The 23,306-nt window shown below is 48.7% G+C and overlaps 1 protein-coding gene across 1 annotated transcript in view; it reads right to left on the bottom strand.

Moving 5' to 3' along the window:
• Nucleotides 1-23,306, bottom strand: part of LOC148442101 (acid-sensing ion channel 1C-like) — a gene marked incomplete at its 3' end in the record, with an annotated part of 595,053 nt that overhangs the window by 298,708 nt on the left and 273,039 nt on the right. The window contains exon 2 of the mRNA XM_088464233.1: nucleotides 12,926-13,076. Within this exon, the coding sequence (XP_088320359.1) occupies nucleotides 12,926-13,076 (151 nt within the window). The remainder of the gene's footprint in view (nucleotides 1-12,925; nucleotides 13,077-23,306) is intronic.

Here is a 23,306-nt window from a genome sequence, read left to right as displayed (position 1 = left end):
GCTACCCTGCTCTCCCTCTCAACACACAGTACACTACCCCCGCTACCCTGCTCTCCCTCTCTACACACAGTACACTACCCACGCTACCCTGCTCTCCCTCTCCCAGCACACACTACACTACCCCCGCTACCCTGCTCCCCCTCTCTACATACACTACACTACCCCCGCTACCCTGCTCCCCCTCTCTACAAACTACACTACCCCCGCTACCCTGCTCCCCCTCTCTACACACACTACACTACCCCTGATACCCTGCTCCCCCTTTTTACACACACTACACTACCCCTGCTACCCTGATCTCCCTCTCTACACACAGTACACTACCCCTGCTACCATGCACCCCCTCTCTACTCACACTACACTACCCCCGCTACCCTGCACCCCCCCTCTACACACACTACACTACCCCCGCTACCCTGCACCCCCTCTCTACACACACTACACTACCCCCGCTACCCTGCTCCCCCTCTCTACACACACTACACTACCCCCGCTACCCTGCACCCCCTCTCTACACACAGTACACTACCCCTGCTACCCTGCACTCTCTCTCCCAGCACACACTACACTACCCCCGCTACCCTGCTCCCCCTCTCTACATACACTACACTACCCCCGCTACCCTGCTCCCCCTCTCTACACAATACACTACCCCCGCTACCCTGCTCCCCCTCTCTAAACACACTACACTACCCCCGATACCCTGCTCCCCCTTTTTACACACACTACACTACCCCTGCTACCCTGCTCCCCCTCTCTACACACACTACACTACCCCCGATACCCTGCTCCCTCTCTCTACACACACTACACTACCCCCGATACCCTGCTCCCCCTCTCTACACACACTACACTACCCCCGCTACCCTGCATCCCCTCCCTACACACTACACTACCCCTGCTACCCTGCTCCCCCTCTCTACACACACTACACTACCCCCGCTACCCTGCTCTCCCTCTCTACACACAGTACACTACCCCCGCTGCCCTGCTCCCCCTCTCTACACACACAACACTACCCCCGGTACCATGCTCTCCCTCTCTACACACAGTACATTAACCTCGCTACCCTGCTCCCCCTCTATACACACAGTACACTACCCCCGCTGCCCTGCTACCCCTCTCTACACACACTACACTACCCCCGCTACCCTGCTCCCCCTCTCTACACACACTACACTACCCCCGATACCCTGCTCCCCCTCTCTACACACACTACACTACCCCCGATACCTTGCTCCCCCTCTCTACACACACTACACTTCCCCCGCTACCCTGCATCCCCTCCCTACACACTACACTACCCCTGCTACCCTGCTCCCCCTCTCTACACACACTACACTACCCCCGCTACCCTGCTCTCCCTCTCTACACACAGTACACTACCCCCGCTGCCCTGCTCCCCCTCCCTACGCACATTACACTACCCCCGCTACCCTGCTCTCCCTCTCTACACACAGTACACTACCCCCGCTACCCTGTACTCTCTCTCCCAGCACACACTACACTACCCCCATTACCCTGCTCTCCCTCTCCCAGCACACACTACACTACCCCCACTACCCTGCTCTCCCTCTCTACACACACTACACTACCCCCGCTACCCTGCTCCCCCTCTATACACACAGTACACTACCCCCGCTACCCTGCACTCTCTCTCCCAGCACACACTACACTACCCCCATTACCCTGCACTCCCTCTCTACACACACTACACTACCCCCGCTAACCTGCTCTCCCTCTCTACACACAGTACACTACCCCCGCTACCCTGCTCTCCCTCTCCCAGCACACACTACACTACCCCCGCTACCCTGCTCCCCCTCTATACACACAGTACACTACCCCCAATACCCTGCACTCTCTCTCCCAGCACACACTAAACTACCCCCATTACCCTGCTCTCCCTCCCTGCACACTACACTACCCCCACTACCCTGCTCTCCCTCTCTACACACACTACACTACCCCCGCTACCCTGCACTCTCTCTCCCAGTACACACTACACTACCCCCATTACCCTGCTCTCCCTCCCTGCACACTACACTAACCCCGCTACCCTGTTCTCCCTCTCTACACACAGTACACTACCCCCGCTACCCTGCGCCTCCTCCCTACACACAGTACACTACCCCCATTACCCTGCTCCCCCTCTCTACATACACTACACTACCCCCCCTACCCTGCTCCCCCTCTCTACACACACTTCACTACCTTCGTTACCCTGCTCCCCCTCTCTACATACACTACACTACCACCCCTTCCCTGCTCCCCCTCTCTACATACACTACACTACCCCCGCTACCCTACTCCCCCTCTCTACACACTACACTACCCCTGCTACCCTGCTCCCCCTCTACACACACACTACACTACCACCCCTTCCCTGCTCCCCCTCTCTACATACACTACACTACCCCCCCTACCCTGCTCTCCCTCTCTACACACACTTCACTACCTCCGCTACCCTGCTCCCCCTCTCTACATACACTACACTACCCCCCCTTCCCTGCTCCCCCTCTCTACATACACTACACTACCCCCGCTACCCTACTCCCCCTCTCTACACACTACACTACCCCCGCTACCCTGCTCCCCCTCTACACACACACTACACTACCCCCGCTACCCTGCTCCCCCTCTATACACACAGTACACTACCCCCACTACCCTGCACTCTCTCTCCCAGCACACAATGAACTACCCCCATTACCCTGCTCTCCCTCTCTACACACACTACACTACCCCCGCTACCCTGCACTCTCTCTCCCAGCACACACTACACTACCCCCATTACCCTGCTCTCCCTCCCTGCACACTACACTAACCCCGCTACCCTGCTCTCCCTCTCTACACACAGTACACTACCCCCGCTACCCTGCGCCTCCTCCCTACACACAGTACACTACCCCCACTACCCTGCACTCTCTCTCCCAGCACACACTAAACTACCCCCATTACCCTGCTCTCCCTCCCTGCACACTACACTACCCCCACTACCCTGCTCTCCCTCTCTACACACACTTCACTACCTCCGCTACCCTGCTCCCCCTATCTACATACACTACACTACCCCCCCTACCCTGCTCCCCCTCTCTACATACACTACACTACCCCCGCTACCCTACTCCCCCTCTCTACACACTACACTACCCCCGCTACCCTGCTCCCCCTCTCCACACACAGTACACTACCCCCGCTACCCTGCTCTCCCTCTCTTCACACAGTACACTACCCCCCCTACCCTGCTCCCCCTCTCTACATACACTACACTACCCCCGCTACCCTACTCCCCCTCTCTACACACTACACTACCCCCACTACCCTGCTCCCCCTCTACACACACAGTACACTACCCCCGCTACCCTGCACTCTCTCGCCCAGCACACACTACACTACCCCCATTACCCTGCTCTCCCTCCCTGCACACTACACTAACCCCGCTACCCTGCTCTCCCTCTCTACACACAGTACACTACCCCCGCTATCCTGAGCCTCCTCCCTACACACACTACACTACACCCGCTACCCTGCTCTCCCTCTCTACACACAGTACACTACCCCCGCTGCCTGCTCCCCCTCTCTACACACAGTACACTACCCCCGCTGCCCTGCTCCCCCTCTCTACACACAGTACACTACCCCCGCTACCCTGCTCTCCCTCTCTACACACACTACACTACCCCTGCTGCCCTGCTCCCCCTCTCTACACACACTACACTACCCCCGCTGCCCTGCTCCCCCTCTCTACACACACTACACTACCCCCGCTACCCTGCTCTCCCTCTCTACACACACTACACTACCCCCGCTACCCTGCACCCCCTCTCTACACACACTACACTACCCCCGCTACCCTGCAACCCCTCCCTACACACTACACTACCCCTGCTACCCTGCTCCCCCTCTCTACACACACTACACTACCCCCGATACCCTGTTCCCCCTCTCTATACACACTACACTTCCCCCGCTACCCTGCATCCCCTCCCTACACACTACACTACCCCTGCTACCCTGCTCCCCCTCTCTACACACACTACACTTCCCCCGCTACCCTGCATCCCCTCCCTACACACTACACTACCCCTGCTACCCTGCTCCCCCTCTCTACACACAGTACACTACCCCCGCTACCCTGCTCTCCCTCTCTACACACAGTACACTACCCCCGCTACCCTGCTCCCCCTCTCTACACACACTACACTACCCCCGATACCCTGCTCCCCCTTTTTACACACACTATACTACCCCCGATACCCTGCTCCCCCTCTCTACACACACTACACTACCCCCGATACCCTGCTCCCCCTCTCTACACACACTACACTACCCCCGCTACCCTGCTTCCCCTCCCTACACACTACCCCTGCTACCCTGCTCCCCCTCTCTACACACACTACACTACCCCCGCTACCCTGCTCTCCCTCTCTACACACAGTACACTACCCCCGCTGCCCTGCTCCCCCTCTCTACACACACTACACTACCCCCGCTACCCTGCACCCCCTCTCTATAAACAGGACACTACCCCCGCTACCCTGCTCTCCCTCTCTACACACAGTACACTACCCCCGCTACCCTGCTCCCCCTCTCTACACACACTACACTACCCCTGATACCCTGCTCCCCCTTTTTACACACACTACACTACCCCCAATACCCTGCTCCCCCTCTCTACACACACTACACTACCCCCGATACCCTGTTCCCCATCTCTATACACACTACACTTCCCCCGCTACCCTGCATCCCCTCCCTACACACTACACTACCCCTGCTACCCTGCTCCCCCTCTCTACACACACTACACTACCCCCGCTACCCTGCATCCCCTCTCTACACACACTACACTATCCCCGCTACCCTGCTCTCCCTCTCTACACACAGTACACTACCCCCGCTACCCTGCACTCTCTCTCCCAGCACACACTACACTACCCCCGCTACCCTGCTCTCCCTCTCCCAGCACACACTACACTACCCCCATTACCCTGCTCTCCCTCCCTGCACACTACACTACCCCTGCTACCCTGCTCCCCCTCTCTACACACACTACACTATCCCCGCTACCCTGCTCTCCCTCTCTACACACAGTACACTACCCCCGCTACCCTGCACTCTCTCTCCCAGCACACACTACACTACCCCCGCTACCCTGCTCTCCCTCTCCCAGCACACACTACACTACCCCCGCTACCCTGGTCTCCCTCTCTACACACAGTACACTACCCCCGCTACCCTGCTCCCCCTCTATACACACAGTGCACTACCCCCGCTACCCTGCTCCCCCTCTCTACACACACTACACTATCCCCGCTACCCTGCTCCCCCTCTCTACACACAGTACACTACCCCCGCTACCCTGCACTCTCTCTCCCAGCACACACTACACTACCCCGCTACCCTGCTCTCCCTCTCCCAGCACACACTACACTACCCCCATTACCCTGCTCTCCCTCCCTGCACACTACACTACCCCCGCTACCCTGCTCTCCCTCTCTACACACAGTACACTACCCCCGCTACCCTGCTCCCCCTCTATACACACAGTACACTACCCCCGCTACCCTGCTCCCCCTCTCCCAGCACACACTACACATATCTTCTCTGGCCGGCTTCATTCTTCTGCAGGGGAGCACATGAGCTGGTACAGTCGTCTGAGGATGCAGTAGCCGGGCTCAGATAGCAGGAGACATCCGGGGCAGGCGAGTTCTTTTCTTTTTTCTTTTCTCTTTTTATGCACCAAATTATTATTTTTATTGGATACCGCGGGTATCGGGAGCGCACATACCTGCAGTAATCCAAAAATGGTAGCGAGGGCCGCGTGAGTTTTTGCAGTCAAAACCTCACGCCCAGTCAGATATGCCCCATGTTAAAATGGAGGATCAGAGCCTAGCCACCAAAACACACCACTAGCACACCAGCGAGTTAGGGACTGTCTCTCGGTCTTAGGTGGAGGCAGCATAGGGTCAGTGTGGATGAGGACCGACCACCAGCTGCACAGTGTCCCAGCAGGAGGGGGGACCAGGGGGCAGATCCCCAATACAGCACCACCGGCCGTCAGCTGCGGGAGGAGACACCTCAGATGGGAACCGCCTGGGAGGTAGAGCTAGATACTGGGCAGTAAGTAAGAAATCAGAGCGTTTCAAGAGAAAAAAATTGTGTAGAAATAAATATACTTTGAGCTGTCATAAAAAGTTACTGAATCTAACAGCATATATAAAGATGCACCTAATTTAAAATATATCAATATTAATATTTTTTATTGTATAGTTGTTGAATGAGATTTACATTTATATTTTTTTATGATTTATATATTGTCAATATAGTTATTATGAGTAGAGATAATTATATATATTTTTATTATACTGTATAGATGTATTTTTACTGAAGTCTCTCTTTGTAATATTTCATTGCCATAAATATGTTTTTATTTTTTTTCCTTTTGAGCTGTTTATTGTGTTGTGGATATTATAAGATGCAGGATTATATAATGACTGTGTCCTTTCAAATTGGACATATCTGATTTTCTCTGGAGCTGCTATCTTAATAAAACAATGCTTAATTCTAAAACATCTGAGCTCTGAGAAAATGATTATGTATGATTGGTTGTAAGCGATATATAATCTGATCAAATGGACTCAGCCTACTACCTTTCCTTTTGAAAAAAAACCCTGATAGAGGGGAGAAACGCGTTAAGGCTCCCACACCGACGTTCTGGTCTAAAGTACTGACAGCGCTTGTTATATCCTGCAAATTGGCTCTACACTGCCTACTCGTATTTGTGCCTCTACTGTCTCACCTCATGGTACCTATTCATATTGGTGTCTCTTCTGTCTCACCTCACGGTGCCTATTCATATTGGTGCCTCTGCTGTCTCACCTCACGGTGCCTATTCATATTGGTGTCTCTGCTGTCTCACCTCATGGTACCTATTCATATTGGTGCCTCTTCTGTCTCACCTCACGGTGCCTATTCATATTGGTGCCTCTGCTGTCTCACCTCACGGTGCCTATTCATATTGGTGTCTCTGCTGTCTCACCTCATGGTACCTATTCATATTGGTGCCTCTGCTGTCTCACCTCACGGTGCCTATTCATATTGGTGCCTCTGCTGTCTCACCTCACGGTGCCTATTCATATTGGTGCCTCTGCTGTCTCACCTCACGGTGCCTATTCATATTGGTGTCTCTGCTGTCTCACCTCATGGTACCTAAACATATTGGTGCCTCTGCTGTCTCACCTCACGGTACCTATTCATATTGGTGCCTCTTCTGTCTCACCTCACGGTGCCTATTCATATTGGTGCCTCTGCTGTCTCACCTCACGGTACCTATTCATATTGGTGCCTCTTCTGTCTCACCTCACGGTGCCTATTCATATTGGTGCCTCTGCTGTCTCACCTCACGGTGCCTATTCATATTGGTGCCTCTGCTGTCTCACCTCCCGGTGCCTATTCATATTGGTGCCTCTGCTGTCTCACCTCCCGGTGCCTATTCATATTGGTGCCTCTGCTGTCTCACCTCACGGTACCTATTCATATTGGTGCCTCTGCTGTCTCACCTCACGGTGCCTATTCATATTGGTGCCTCTGCTATCTCACCTCACGTGCCTATTCATATTGGTGCCTCTGCTATCTCACCTCACGGTGCCTATTCATATTGGTGCCTCTGCTATCTCACCTCACGGTGCCTATTCATATTGGTGCCTCTGCTGTCACCTCACGGTGCCTATTCATATTGGTGCCTCTGCTGTCTCACCTCACGGTGCCTATTCATATTGGTGCCTTGCTGTCTCACCTCACGGTGCCTATTCATATTGGTGCCTCTGCTGTCTCACCTCACGGTACCTATTCATATTGGTGCCTCTGCTGTATCATCTCACTGTGCCTATTCATATTGGTGCCTCTGCTGTCTCACCTCACGGTGCCTATTCATATTGGTGTCTCTGCTGTCTCACCTCACAGTGCCTATTCATATTGGTGCCTCAGCTGTCTCACCTCACAGTACCTATTCATATTGGTGCCTCTGCTGTCTCACCTCCCGGTGCCTATTCATATTGGTGCCTCTGCTGTCTCACCTCACGGTGCCTATTCATATTGGTGCCTCTGCTGTCTCACCTCATGGTGCCTATTCATATTGGTGCCTCTTCTGTCTCACCTCACGGTGCCTATTCATATTGGTGCCTCTGCTGTCTCACCTCACGGTGCCTATTCATATTGGTGCCTCTTCTGTCTCACCTCACGGTGCCTATTCATATTGGTGCCTCTGCTGTCTCACCTGTTCTTTTTATATACGCCTTTCAGGAGAGGAGGGGGCCCGTGTGCACTCTCTGTCCAGGGCCCCCTCCTCTCTCTCCAGTGTCCGGCAGTGCACTGAGCGCAGCACCGCACTGGTAGACTCTGGGCACTAAAGCGTTCCCAGACTCTACAGCGAATGTGCAGGTCCCCGGGAAAATGGTGCCGCGGCAATTATCCCTATTTTTCCTACTGCGCATGCGCAAAACGCCGGGAAAATGGCAGCTGTGGCCATTTTCCAGGGTATTTTGATAGCGTTGATACCAGCACCGATGTGGGACTCCGAAGGTAAGTGTTAATAATATGGGTGCAGGGTGTGCGGTGTGGCCCCCCCTGGACACATTATAGAAAAACTGAACTCTGATGGTACCTTGTTTAGCAGTGTGTGCTGTGGCCAAGCCGAACTCTCTACCAGACAGCAGTCATGGCACACACCGCTACACAAGGTACTATTATACAGGGATGGATGTGAAATACCGGTGCCTCAATAGCCACCAGTTCAAATCCCGATGCTGGAACCCTGCAAAGTCAAGATCCCGATAGGGGTGGGAAGTATGCTGTCCCTAACCCTCCTCCCCCCTAACTCTCCCTTAGTGGTGCCTAACCCTAACCTCCCCTTCCCGCACCTAAAACCTAACCCTCCCAGGGGGGGTGCCTAGACCTAACCTCCCCCAGTGGCGCCTAAACCTAACCCCCCTCCCTGCAGCCTAACCCTAATCTCCCCCCGGTGGTGCCTGAACCTAACTCCCCCCATCACCGGTGACAGTGCGGGACAGTGCACTACTTACCTCCATCCGGATGTTCAGCATTCCATCGTTCGGGATGCCGACGCCGGTATCCTGATGTAATTTCGAGATAGCAGCATCAGCATTTTGCCGGTGACCGCAATTCCCGCATTTTAACTACATCCCTATGTTACCAAACTCTCAGTGCAGTTAGTAAAGGGTTTCCTCGCTTAGGGCCCTATGCACTTGTAGTGTGATATTTCTGCAATGCGAATTTAGGAAATATCACAGGAATTTATGAAAACTCCATTGCACAGACAGAGCTTGCAACACAACTCTGTCCCTCCCGTCCTTACCCAAATGTGTCACCAGGTACTACAACCCCCCCCCCCTACGCTTAGCTTACACTTACCACTGGTGATCGGTGCACCAGGGTTGTCCTCTGGGGCTCCGGTCATCTGGTCTCCCGACTCCTGCACTGTGACCCCGGTCAGCTGTTCTATGCAGAAGCTGTCCAGTCTTGATTGTCCAGTTTACCGGTGCTGCCTCCTGAGTCCTGTCAGTCCGTGTTGCTTTCTGGATACAGACTTCCTGTGTTCCTCCTCCTAAGTCCAGGTTGTTGCAAGGCTCCAGTGCCCAAGCTCATTCCTTGAGTTCAGTTTTGCTCTGTTGCCTTCTCACCATCTGCTTTTGTGTCTGCACATGCACAGAAACTATCAAGCCCGCTAATCTCCACATCCCGACTTCCACCAGCATCACGGTCAGAAACACAAAACACCACAACCCTGACAGGGATCTGGAGAGACACAAGGAGCCTAGAGCTGGGGGGACACTATGGGGCTGGAGAGACACAAAGAGACTGCAACTGGGGAGACACTGTTGGGCTAGAGAGACACAAGGAGGCTGCAGCTGGGGAGCTACTCTGGGGCTGGGGTTGTCACAAGGAGGCTGCAGCTGTGGTGACAGTGTGGGGCTGGGGAGACACAAGGGAGCTGGAGAGTCACAATGGGTCTGGATCTGAAGAGACACAATAGAGCTGGGGAGACAAAAGAAGGCTGGAGCTGTAGAGACACTGTGGTGCTTGAGAGATACAATGAGGCTGCAGCTGGGGAGACACTCTGGAGCTTGAAAGACACAAGTAGGCTGGAGCTGGAGAGACCCAGTGAGGTGAGGCTGGAGGGATACAAGGGAGCTGGAGTTGCAGAGACATGGGGAATGAGCTGAAGAGACAGGAGGCTGGAGAGTCATGGAGGGGATGAGGCTGAAGAAAACTGGGAGGAAGTGGCTGGAGATTATCCACGACTGGTAGGATTAAAAGGAAATGGCTGGGGAACAGTAATCTTCATTATGGCACCATTTCTAAGGAAACATTACTGATACAAATGGTACCAAATGATCAAATACAGTTTAATAATATAAAATTATTTGATCAGGGAAGTTCACTTTTTATCCTGCACCAAAACTTCCGTTACTATGTATTCTCTGATTGAATCTATGCTATACAAGTATGACAATGACAATGGTTATAATCCTACACAAATAGGCACCTTTCACACCAAGGGATCTCCTACGTGAATAGAGAATCCGACTGAAGTCACTATGTGCCCTGTTGCAGAGAAACCACCATATACGTAGGTACTGCAGACTCTCAGGATAACGCACATGAATGAGAAAAGCGGCATTTCAGGGGCAAACAAGCCTGTTTGTAGAAAGCGCGTCCTGAAGAAATTGGAAGATGGTTCCTTGTTTGACAATGGAGCCACAGCGCATTCTAGTAACAGGCTTGTTCACCCCTGACACACCCCTGACACACCCCTGACACACCCCGGATATACCCCTGACACACCCTGGATACACCCCTGACACACCCCTGACACACTCCGGATATACCCCTGACACACCCCGGATACACCCCTGACACACCCCGGATATACCCCTGACACACCCCGGATATACCCTTGACACACCCCGGATACACCCCTGACACACCCCTGATACACCCCGGATACACCCTTGACACACCCCGGATATACCCCTGACACACCCCGGATATACCCCTGACACACCCCGGACACACCCCCGACACACCCCCGACACACCCTGGATACACCCCTGACACACTCCTGACACACCCTGGATACACCCCTGACACACCCCAGACACACCCCGGATATACCCCTGACACACTCCGGATACACCCTTGACACACCCCTGACACACCCCTGACACACCCAGGATATACCCCTGACACACCCCCGACACACCCCCGACACACCCTGGATACACCCCTGACACACCCCTGACACACCCTGGATACACCCCTGACACACCCCAGACACACCCCGGATATACCCCTGACACACTCCGGATACACCCTTGACACACCCCTGACACGCCCCTGACACACCGCTGACACACCCCGGATACACCCCTGATACACCCCTGATATACCCCTGACACACCCCTGACACACCCCTGATACACCCCGGATATACCCCTGACACACCCCGGATATACCCCGGATATACCCCTGACACACCCCGGATATACCCCTGACACACCCCTGATACACCCTGTATACACCCCTGATATACCCCTGATATACCCCTGATATACCCCTGATATACCCCTGACACACCCCTGATATACCCCTGACACACCCCTGATATACCCCTGACACACCCCTGATATACCCCTGATATACCCCTGACACACCCCTGATATACCCCTGACACACCCCTGATATACCCCTGACACACCCCTGACACACCCCGGATATACCCCTGACACACCCCTGATACACCCTGTATACACCCCTGATATACCCCTGATATACCCCTGACACACCCCTGATATACCCCTGACACACCCCTGATACACCAGCTTGTAGCTGCATTAGCATAAAGTCACAGACACAACTGCAGCATTATGGCCCTCATTCAGAGCCGTTCGCTATTTGCGGTCGTTCGTTTAAAAACAAGGGGTGGCTATTCAAATGATCCGTACGCACATTGCAGTCTGTTCACACCTCTAAGTCTGAACGAACAAGCAAAACATACGCTCGTTTATTTGTTAAAAACGCCCCCTGGCCGCACGCATCCTACGTCATGTCCGCTATTTATTAGATTAATCGAGTACATCGACCAGCGTATGAACTGCTCGCTATTCTTGTGGTTGGTGTTTGCTACCACAAATTTGCGAGCAGTTCTGGCTCTAAAATAACCCAGTGACGTGGTCAATAACGCTGCTGTTTTAAATATACACACCCATAAAACGCCCGTTTTGACCTTTAAGCACGCCTGCGTTCGGATCTCCACTCCCCATTTTCAAGCACCTTCCCCTGTTACCACCCACATACGCCTCATTCTGTCACTCAAAATAGCAGGCACTCGCTATATAGCGTACAAACGATTTTCGGCCGCACTGACTGGTTCGCGCATGCGTACTAAAAAGCGTACGCATGCGCAGATGTGCAAACATCGCTCGGAACGAGCGTACTGCTGCTAACGAGCGGCTCTGAATGAGGGCCTATGTCAGGAGAAAGCTGCTTCTTCCCAGCAAGTGAAATGTAAAACGGTCCTTACGGGACTGGTCACTATTGTATCACAAGAAGGAGAGAACTTACATTTACCACTCAGTCGTCACAGAGAAACATTTCCTTCAGTCTGGTTGTTTTTATTTTCATGGATTTACTGTGGTTATTAAATGTGATTAATCGTTTTGATCAGATTGTGTGGTCACTATATTGGGAATATCCCATCTCAGCCCTAGTAGTCCTCTTAGTTCTGTCCCTGTCCCTGACATACGTCTCATGTTCCTTCTGTATTTAGGCTTTGGTAATATGGGCTGTAATACAGAGTCTGTCCATGAGCTGTTTAATAGGTAAATCATGGAAAACTTACCTGTCTCCCCATATACAGGTATGTACTCATCCTGCTGAATGTCCAGCATCAGCTCCAGTCCATTTCCGGTTCCACCCTTTAATGTATATAACAGCTCAAACCCATCGTTTCCAGAGTTGAATGTGTAGCACTTTCCATAGCGAGTGTATATCTATGGAAGACAGAGAGAACATGCTTATATGACGCTGGACATGCTGATATGACACTGGACATTCTGATATCATGCAGGATATGCTGATATGACGCAGGACATGCTAAAATGACACAGGATATGCTGATATGATGCTGGACATGCTGATATGACACTGGACATTCTGATATCATGCAGGATATGCTGATATGACGCAGGACATGCTAAAATGACACAGGATATGCTGATATGATGCTGGACATGCTGATATGATGCAGGATATGCTGATATGGTGCTAGATATGCTGATATGGTGCAGGATATGCTGATATGACGCTAGATATGCTGATATGACGCTAGATATGCTGATATGATGCTGGATATGCTGATATGATGCAGGATATGCTGATATGATGCTGGATATGCTGATATGATGCAGGACATGCTGACATGACGCTGGACATGCTGATATGACGCAGGATATGCTGATATGACACAGGCTATGCAGACATGATGCAGGATATGCTGATATGACGCAGGATATGCTGATATGGTGCAGGATATGCTGATATGGTGCAGGATATGCTGATATGATGCTGGATATGCTGATGTGATGCAGGATATGCTGATATGATGCTGGATATGCTGATATGATGCTGGATATGCTGATATGACGCTGGATATGCTGATATGACGCAGGATATGCTGATATGACGCTAGATATGCTGATATGACGCTAGATATGCTGATATGATGCAGGATATGCAGATATGACGCTGGATATGCTGATATGACGCTAGATATGCTGATATGACGCTAGATATGCTGATATGATGCTGGATATGCTGATGTGACGCAGGACATGCTGATAAGACGCAGGACATGCTGATATGACGCTAGATATGCTGATATGGTGCAGGATATGCTGATATGATGCTGGATATGCTGATATGATGCTGGATATGCTAATATGATGCTGGACATGCTGATATGATGCTGGACATGTTGATATGACGCAGGATATGCTGATATGACGCAGGATATGCTGATAAGACGCTGGACATGCTGATTTGACGCTGGACATGCTGATTTGACGCTGGATATGCTAATATGACGCTGGATAAGCTAATATGACGCTGGACATGCTGATTTGACGCTGGATATACTGATATGACGCTGGATATGCTAATATGATGCTGGACATGTTGATATGACGCAGGACATGCTGATATGATGCTGGATATGCTGATATTATGCTGGATATGCTGATATGATGCTGGATATGCTGATATGCTGCGGGACATGCTGATATGATGCAGGACATGCTGATTTGATGCTGGATATGCTAATATGACGCTGGATATGCTAATATGACGCTGGACATGCTGATTTGACGCTGGATATACTGATATGATGCTGGATATGCTAATATGATGCTGGACATGTTGATATGACGCAGGACATGATGATATGATGCTGGATATGCTGATATTATGCTGGATATGCTGATATGATGCTGGATATGCTGATATGCTGCCGGACATGCTGATATGATGCAGGACATGCTGATTTGATGCTGGATATGTTGATATGATGCTGGATATGCTGATATGACGCTAGATATGCTGATATAACGCAGGATATGCTGACATGACGCAGGACATGCTGATATGATGCAGGATATGCTGATATAACGCAGGATATGCTGATATGACGCTGGATATGCTGATATGACCCAGGATATGCTGATATGATGCTGGATATGCTGATATGACGCTAGATATGCTGATATAACGCAGGATATGCTGACATGATGCAGGACATGCTGATATGATGCAGGATATGCTGATATAAAGCAGGATATGCTGATATGATGCTGGATATGCTGATATGATGCTGGATATGCTGATATGATGCAGGACAAGCTGATATGACGCTAGATATGCTGATATGACGCTAGATATGCTGATATGATGCAGGATATGCAGATATGACGCTGGATATGCTGATATGACGCTAGATATGCTGATATGACGCTAGATATGCTGATATGATGCTGGATATGCTGATGTGACGCAGGACATGCTGATAAGACGCAGGACATGCTGATATGACGCTAGATATGCTGATATGGTGCAGGATATGCTGATATGATGCTGGATATGCTGATATGATGCTGGATATGCTAATATGATGCTGGACATGCTGATATGACGCTGGACATGTTGATATGACGCAGGATATGCTGATATGATGCAGGATATGCTGATAAGACGCTGGACATGCTGATTTGACGCTGGACATGCTGATTTGACGCTGGATATGCTAATATGACGCTGGATAAGCTAATATGACGCTGGACATGCTGATTTGACGCTGGATATACTGATATGACGCTGGATATGCTAATATGATGCTGGACATGTTGATATGACGCAGGACATGCTGATATGATGCTGGATATGCTGATATTATGCTGGATATGCTGATATGATGCTGGATATGCTGATATGCTGCGGGACATGCTGATATGATGCAGGACATGCTGATTTGATGCTGGATATGCTAATATGACGCTGGATATGCTAATATGACGCTGGACATGCTGATTTGATGCTGGATATACTGATATGATGCTGGATATGCTAATATGATGCTGGACATGTTGATATGACGCAGGAAATGCTGATATGATGCTGGATATGCTGATATTATGCTGGATATGCTGATATGATGCTGGATATGCTGATATGCTGCCGGACATGCTGATATGATGCAGCACATGCTGATTTGATGCTGGATATGTTGATATGATGCTGGATATGCTGATATGACGCTAGATATGCTGATATAACGCAGGATATGCTGACATGACGCAGGACATGCTGATATGATGCAGGATATGCTGATATAACGCAGGATATGCTGATATGACGCTGGATATGCTGATATGACCCAGGATATGCTGATATGATGCTGGATATGCTGATATGACGCTAGATATGCTGATATAACGCAGGATATGCTGACATGATGCAGGACATGCTGATATGATGCAGGATATGCTGATATAACGCAGGATATGCTGATATGATGCTGGATATGCTGATATGATGCTGGATATGCTGATATGATGCAGGACAAGTTGATATGACGCTAGATATGCTGATATGATGCTGGATATGCTGACATGACGCAGGACATGCTGATATGACGCTGGATATGCTGATATGCTGCGGGACATGCTGATATGATGCTGGATATGCTGATATGCTGCGGGACATGCTGATATGATGCGGGACATGCTGATATGAAGCTGGATATGCTGATATGACGCAGGATATGCTGATATGACGCAGGACATGCTGATATGACGCTGGATATGCTGATATGACGCTGGATATGCTGATATCAAGCTGGATATGCTGATATGACGCTGGTTATGCTGATATGCGGCGGGACATGCTGATATGATGCTGGATAGGCTGATATGCTGCGAGACATGCTGATATGATGCGGGACATGCTGATATGATGCGGGATATGCTGAAATGACACTGGATATACTGACATGACGCAGGATATGCTGATATGATGCTGGACATGTTGATATGACGCAGGACATGCTGATATGATGCTGGATATGCTGATATTATGCTGGATATGCTGATATGATGCTGGATATGCTGATATGCTGCGGGACATGCTGATATGATGCAGGACATGCTGATTTGATGCTGGATATGCTAATATGACGCTGGATATGCTAATATGACGCTGGACATGCTGATTTGACGCTGGATATACTGATATGATGCTGGATATGCTAATATGATGCTGGACATGTTGATATGACGCAGGACATGATGATATGATGCTGGATATGCTGATATTATGCTGGATATGCTGATATGATGCTGGATATGCTGATATGCTGCCGGACATGCTGATATGATGCAGGACATGCTGATTTGATGCTGGATATGTTGATATGATGCTGGATATGCTGATATGACGCTAGATATGCTGATATAACGCAGGATATGCTGACATGACGCAGGACATGCTGATATGATGCAGGATATGCTGATATAACGCAGGATATGCTGATATGACGCTGGATATGCTGATATGACCCAGGATATACTGATATGATGCTGGATATGCTGATATGACGCTAGATATGATGATATAACGCAGGATATGCTGACATGATGCAGGACATGCTGATATGATGCAGGATATGCTGATATAACGCAGGATATGCTGATATGATGCTGGATATGCTGATATGATGCTGGATATGCTGATATGATGCAGGACAAGCTGATATGACGCTAGATATGCTGATATGACGCTAGATATGCTGATATGATGCAGGATATGCAGATATGACGCTGGATATGCTGATATGACGCTAGATATGCTGATATGACGCTAGATATGCTGATATGATGCTGGATATGCTGATGTGACGCAGGACATGCTGATAAGACGCAGGACATGCTGATATGACGCTAGATATGCTGATATGGTGCAGGATATGCTGATATGATGCTGGATATGCTGATATGATGCTGGATATGCTAATATGATGCTGGACATGCTGATATGACGCTGGACATGTTGATATGACGCAGGATATGCTGATATGACGCAGGATATGCTGATAAGACGCTGGACATGCTGATTTGACGCTGGACATGCTGATTTGACGCTGGATATGCTAATATGACGCTGGATAAGCTAATATGACGCTGGACATGCTGATTTGACGCTGGATATACTGATATGACGCTGGATATGCTAATATGATGCTGGACATGTTGATATGACGCAGGACATGCTGATATGATGCTGGATATGCTGATATTATGCTGGATATGCTGATATGATGCTGGATATGCTGATATGCTGCGGGACATGCTGATATGATGCAGGACATGCTGATTTGATGCTGGATATGCTAATATGACGCTGGATATGCTAATATGACGCTGGACATGCTGATTTGATGCTGGATATACTGATATGATGCTGGATATGCTAATATGATGCTGGACATGTTGATATGACGCAGGACATGCTGATATGATGCTGGATATGCTGATATTATGCTGGATATGCTGATATGATGCTGGATATGCTGATATGCTGCCGGACATGCTGATATGATGCAGCACATGCTGATTTGATGCTGGATATGTTGATATGATGCTGGATATGCTGATATGACGCTAGATATGCTGATATAACGCAGGATATGCTGACATGACGCAGGACATGCTGATATGATGCAGGATATGCTGATATAACGCAGGATATGCTGATATGACGCTGGATATGCTGATATGACCCAGGATATGCTGATATGATGCTGGATATGCTGATATGACGCTAGATATGCTGATATAACGCAGGATATGCTGACATGATGCAGGACATGCTGATATGATGCAGGATATGCTGATATAACGCAGGATATGCTGATATGATGCTGGATATGCTGATATGATGCTGGATATGCTGATATGATGCAGGACAAGCTGATATGACGCTAGATATGCTGATATGATGCTGGATATGCTGACATGACGCAGGACATGCTGATATGACGCTGGATATGCTGATATGCTGTGGGACATGCTGATATGATGCTGGATATGCTGATATGCTGCGGGACATGCTGATATGATGCGGGACATGCTGATATGATGCTGGATATGCTGATATGACGCAGGATATGCTGATATGACGCAGGACATGCTGATATGACGCTGGATATGCTGATATGACGCTGGATATGCTGATATCAAGCTGGATATGCTGATATGACGCTGGTTATGCTGATATGCGGCGGGACATGCTGATATGATGCTGGATAGGCTGATATGCTGCGAGACATGCTGATATGATGCGGGACATGCTGATATGATGCGGGATATGCTGAAATGACACTGGATATACTGACATGACGCAGGATATGCTGATATGATGCTGGATATGCTGATATGATGCTGGATATGCTGAAATGATGCTGGATATGCTGATATGATGCAGGATATGCTGATATGGTGCAGGATATGCTGATATGACGCTGGATATACTGACATGACGCAGGATATGCTGATATGATGCTGGATATGCTGATATGATGCTGGATATGCTGAAATGATGCTGGATATGCTGATATGATGCAGGATATGCTGATATGGTGCAGGATATGCTGATATGTCGCTGGATATACTGACATGACGCAGGATATGTTGATATGACGCAGGACATGCTGATATGACGCTGGATATGCTGAAATGATGCAGGACATGCTGATACGATGCTAGATATGCTGATACGAAGCTGGATATGCTGATATGACGCAGGATATGCTGATATGATGCTGGACATGCTGATATGACGCTGGACATGCTGATATGACGCTGGACATGCTGATATGACGCTGGACATGTTGATATGATGCTGGATATGCTGATATGATGCAGGATATGCTGATTTGACGCATGACATGCTGATATGATGCTGGATATACTGATATGACGCTGGATATGCTGATATGATGCTGGATATGCTGATATGACGCAGGATATGCTGATATGACGCTGGATATGCTGATATGAGGCAGGATATGCTGATTTGACGCTTGACATGCTGATATGATGCTGGATATGCTGATATGACACTGGATATGCTGATATGATGCACGATATGCTGATATGCTGCGGGACATGCTGACATGATGCTGGATATGCTGATATGACGCTGGATATGCTGATATGATGCTAGATATGCTGATATGATGCAGGATATGCTGATATGACGCTGGATATGCTGATATGATGCAGGATATGCTGATATGCTGATATGACACTGGATATGCTGATATGACGCTGGATATGCTGATTTGACGCTGGTTATGCTGATATGACGCTGGATATGCTGATATGATGCTGGATATGCTGATATGATGCTGAATATGCTGATTTGATGCTAGATATGCTGATATGGTGCAGGATATGATCATATGATGCAGGACATGCTGATATGACGCTGGATATGCTGATATGATGCAGGATATGCTGATATGATGCAGGATATGCTGATATGATGCAGGACACGCTGATATGACGCTAGATATGCTGTTATGACACTAGATGTGCTGATATGACGCTAGATGTGCAGATATGATGCTGGATATGCTGATATGATGCAGGATATGCTGATATGACGCTGGATATGCTGATATGATGCTGGATATGCTGATATGATGCTGGATATGCTGATATGACGCAGGACATGCTGATATGACGCAGGACATGCTGATATGACGCTGGATATGCTGATATGATGCTGGATATGCTGATATGGTTCAGGATATGCTGATATTACGCTAGATATGCTGATATGACGCTAGATATGCTGATATGACGCAGGATATGCTGATATGACGCAGGATATGCTGATTTGACGCTGGATATGCTGATATGACGCTGGATATGCTGATATGATGCTGGATATGCTGATATGATGCTGGATATGCTAATATGACGCTGGACATGCTGATATGATGCAGGACATGCTGATATGATGCTGGATATGCTGATATGATGCTGGATATGCTGAAATGATGCTGGATATGCTGATATGATGCAGGATATGCTGATATGACGCTGGATATGCTGATATGACGCTAGATATGCTGATATAATGCAGTATATGCTGATATGACGCAGGACATGCTGATATGATGCTGGATATGCTGATATGATGCTGGATATGCTGATATGATGCTAGATATGCTGATATAACGCAGGATATGCTGATGTGATGCAGGATATGCTGATATGACGCAGGATATGCTGATGTGATGCAGGATATGCTGATATGACGCAGGATATGCTGATATGACGCTGGATATGCTGATATGTTGATGTGATGCAGGATATGCTGATATGATGCTGGATATGCTGATATGTTGATGTGATGCTGGATATGCTCATATGATGCTGGATATGCTGATATGATGCTGGATATGCTGATATGATGCAGGACATGCTGATATGACGCTAGATATGCTGATATTATGCTGCATATGCTGATATGACGCTAGATATGCTGATATAACGCAGGATATGCTGATGTGATGCAGGATATGCTGATATGATGCAGGATATGCTGATATGATGCAGGATATGCTGATATAACGCAGGATATGCTGATATGACGCTGGATATGAAGATATGACCCAGGATATGCTGATTTGATGCTGGATATGCTGATATGATGCTGGATATGTTGATGTGATGCTGGATATGCTCATATGATGCTGGATATGCTGATATGATGCTGGATATGCTGATATGATGCTGGATATGCTGATATGATGCAGGACATGCTGATATGAGCTAGATATGCTGATATGACGCTGGATATGCTGACATGACGCAGGACATGCTGATATGATGCAGGACATGCTGATATGATGCTGGATATGCTGATATGCTGCGGGACATGCTGATATGCTGCGGGACATGCTGATATGACGCTGGATATGCTGATATGCTGCTGGATATGCTCATATGATGCTGGATATGCTGATATGATGCTGGATATGCTGATATGATGCTGGATATGCTGATATGATGCAGGACATGCTGATATGAGCTAGATATGCTGATATGACGCTGGATATGCTGACATGACGCAGGACATGCTGATATGATGCAGGACATGCTGATATGATGCTGGATATGCTGATATGCTGCAGGACATGCTGATATGCTGCGGGACATGCTGATATGCTGCGGGACATGCTGATATGACGCTGGATATGCTGATATGATGCTGGATACGCTGATATGACGCTGGATACGCTGATTTGACACAGGATACGCTGATATGACGCTAGCTATGCTGATATGACGCTAGCTATGCTGATATGATGCTAGCTATGCTGATATGACGCTAGATATGCTGATATGACACTAGATTTGCTGATATGACGCTGGATATGCTGATATGATGCTGGATATGCTGATATGACGCTGGATATGCTGATATGACGCTGGTTATGCTGATATGACGCTGGATATGCTGATATGATGCTAGATATGCTGATATGATGCAGGACATGCTGATATGATGCTGGACATGCTGATATGACGCAGGATATGCTGATATAACGCTAGATTTGCTGATATGACACTGGATATGCTGATATGATGCTGGATATGCTGATATGACGCTGGATATGCTGATATGACGCTGGTTATGCTGATGTGACACAGGATATGCTGATATGACGATGGATATGCTGATATGACGCTAGATTTGCTGATATGACGCTGGATATGCTGATATGATGCTGGATATGCTGATATGACGCTGGTTATGCTGATATGACGCTGGATATGCTGATATGATGCGGGATATGCTGATATGATGCTGGACATGCTGATATGACACTTGACATTTTGATATGACGAAGGATATGCTGATATGATGCTGGATATGCTGATATGATGCTGGATATGCTCATATGACGCAGGCTATGCTGATATGATGCTAGATATGCTGATATGATTCTGGATATGCTGATGTGATGCAGGATATGCTGATATGATGCAGGATATGCTGATATGACGCTGGATATTATGATATGATGCTAGATATGCTGATATGATGCAGGACATGCTGATTTGACGCTAGATATGCTGATATGACGCTGGATATGCTGATATGACGCTGGATATGCTGATATGATGCAGGATATGCTGATATGATGCTGGTTATGCTGATATGACACTAGATATGCTGATATGATGCAGGACATGCTGATATGACGCTAGATATGATGATATGACGCTAGATATGCTGATATGACGCTAGATATGCTGATATGATGCTGGATATGTTGATGTGATGCTGGATTTGCTGATATGATGCTGGACATGCTGATATGACGCTGGATATGCTGATATGACGCTGGATATGCTGATATGACACAGGACATGCTGATATGACGCAGGACATGCTGATATGACGCTGGACATGCTGATATGACGCTGGACATGCTGATGTGACGCTGGATATGCTGATGTGATGCTGGATATGCTGATGTGACACTGGATATGTTGATGTGACGCTGGATATGCTGATATGATGCTGGATATGTTGATGTGAAGCTGGATATGCTGATATGATGCTGGATATGCTGATGTGATGCTGGATATGCTGAT

This window comes from Taudactylus pleione, unplaced genomic scaffold (genome assembly GCF_031769625.1).
Source record: "Taudactylus pleione unplaced genomic scaffold, aTauple2 ptg001619l, whole genome shotgun sequence".
Taxonomy (NCBI): domain Eukaryota; kingdom Metazoa; phylum Chordata; class Amphibia; order Anura; family Myobatrachidae; genus Taudactylus; species Taudactylus pleione.
The sequence above is the reverse complement of the archived record's forward strand: the minus strand, read 5'-3'. Positions and strand labels throughout refer to the sequence as shown.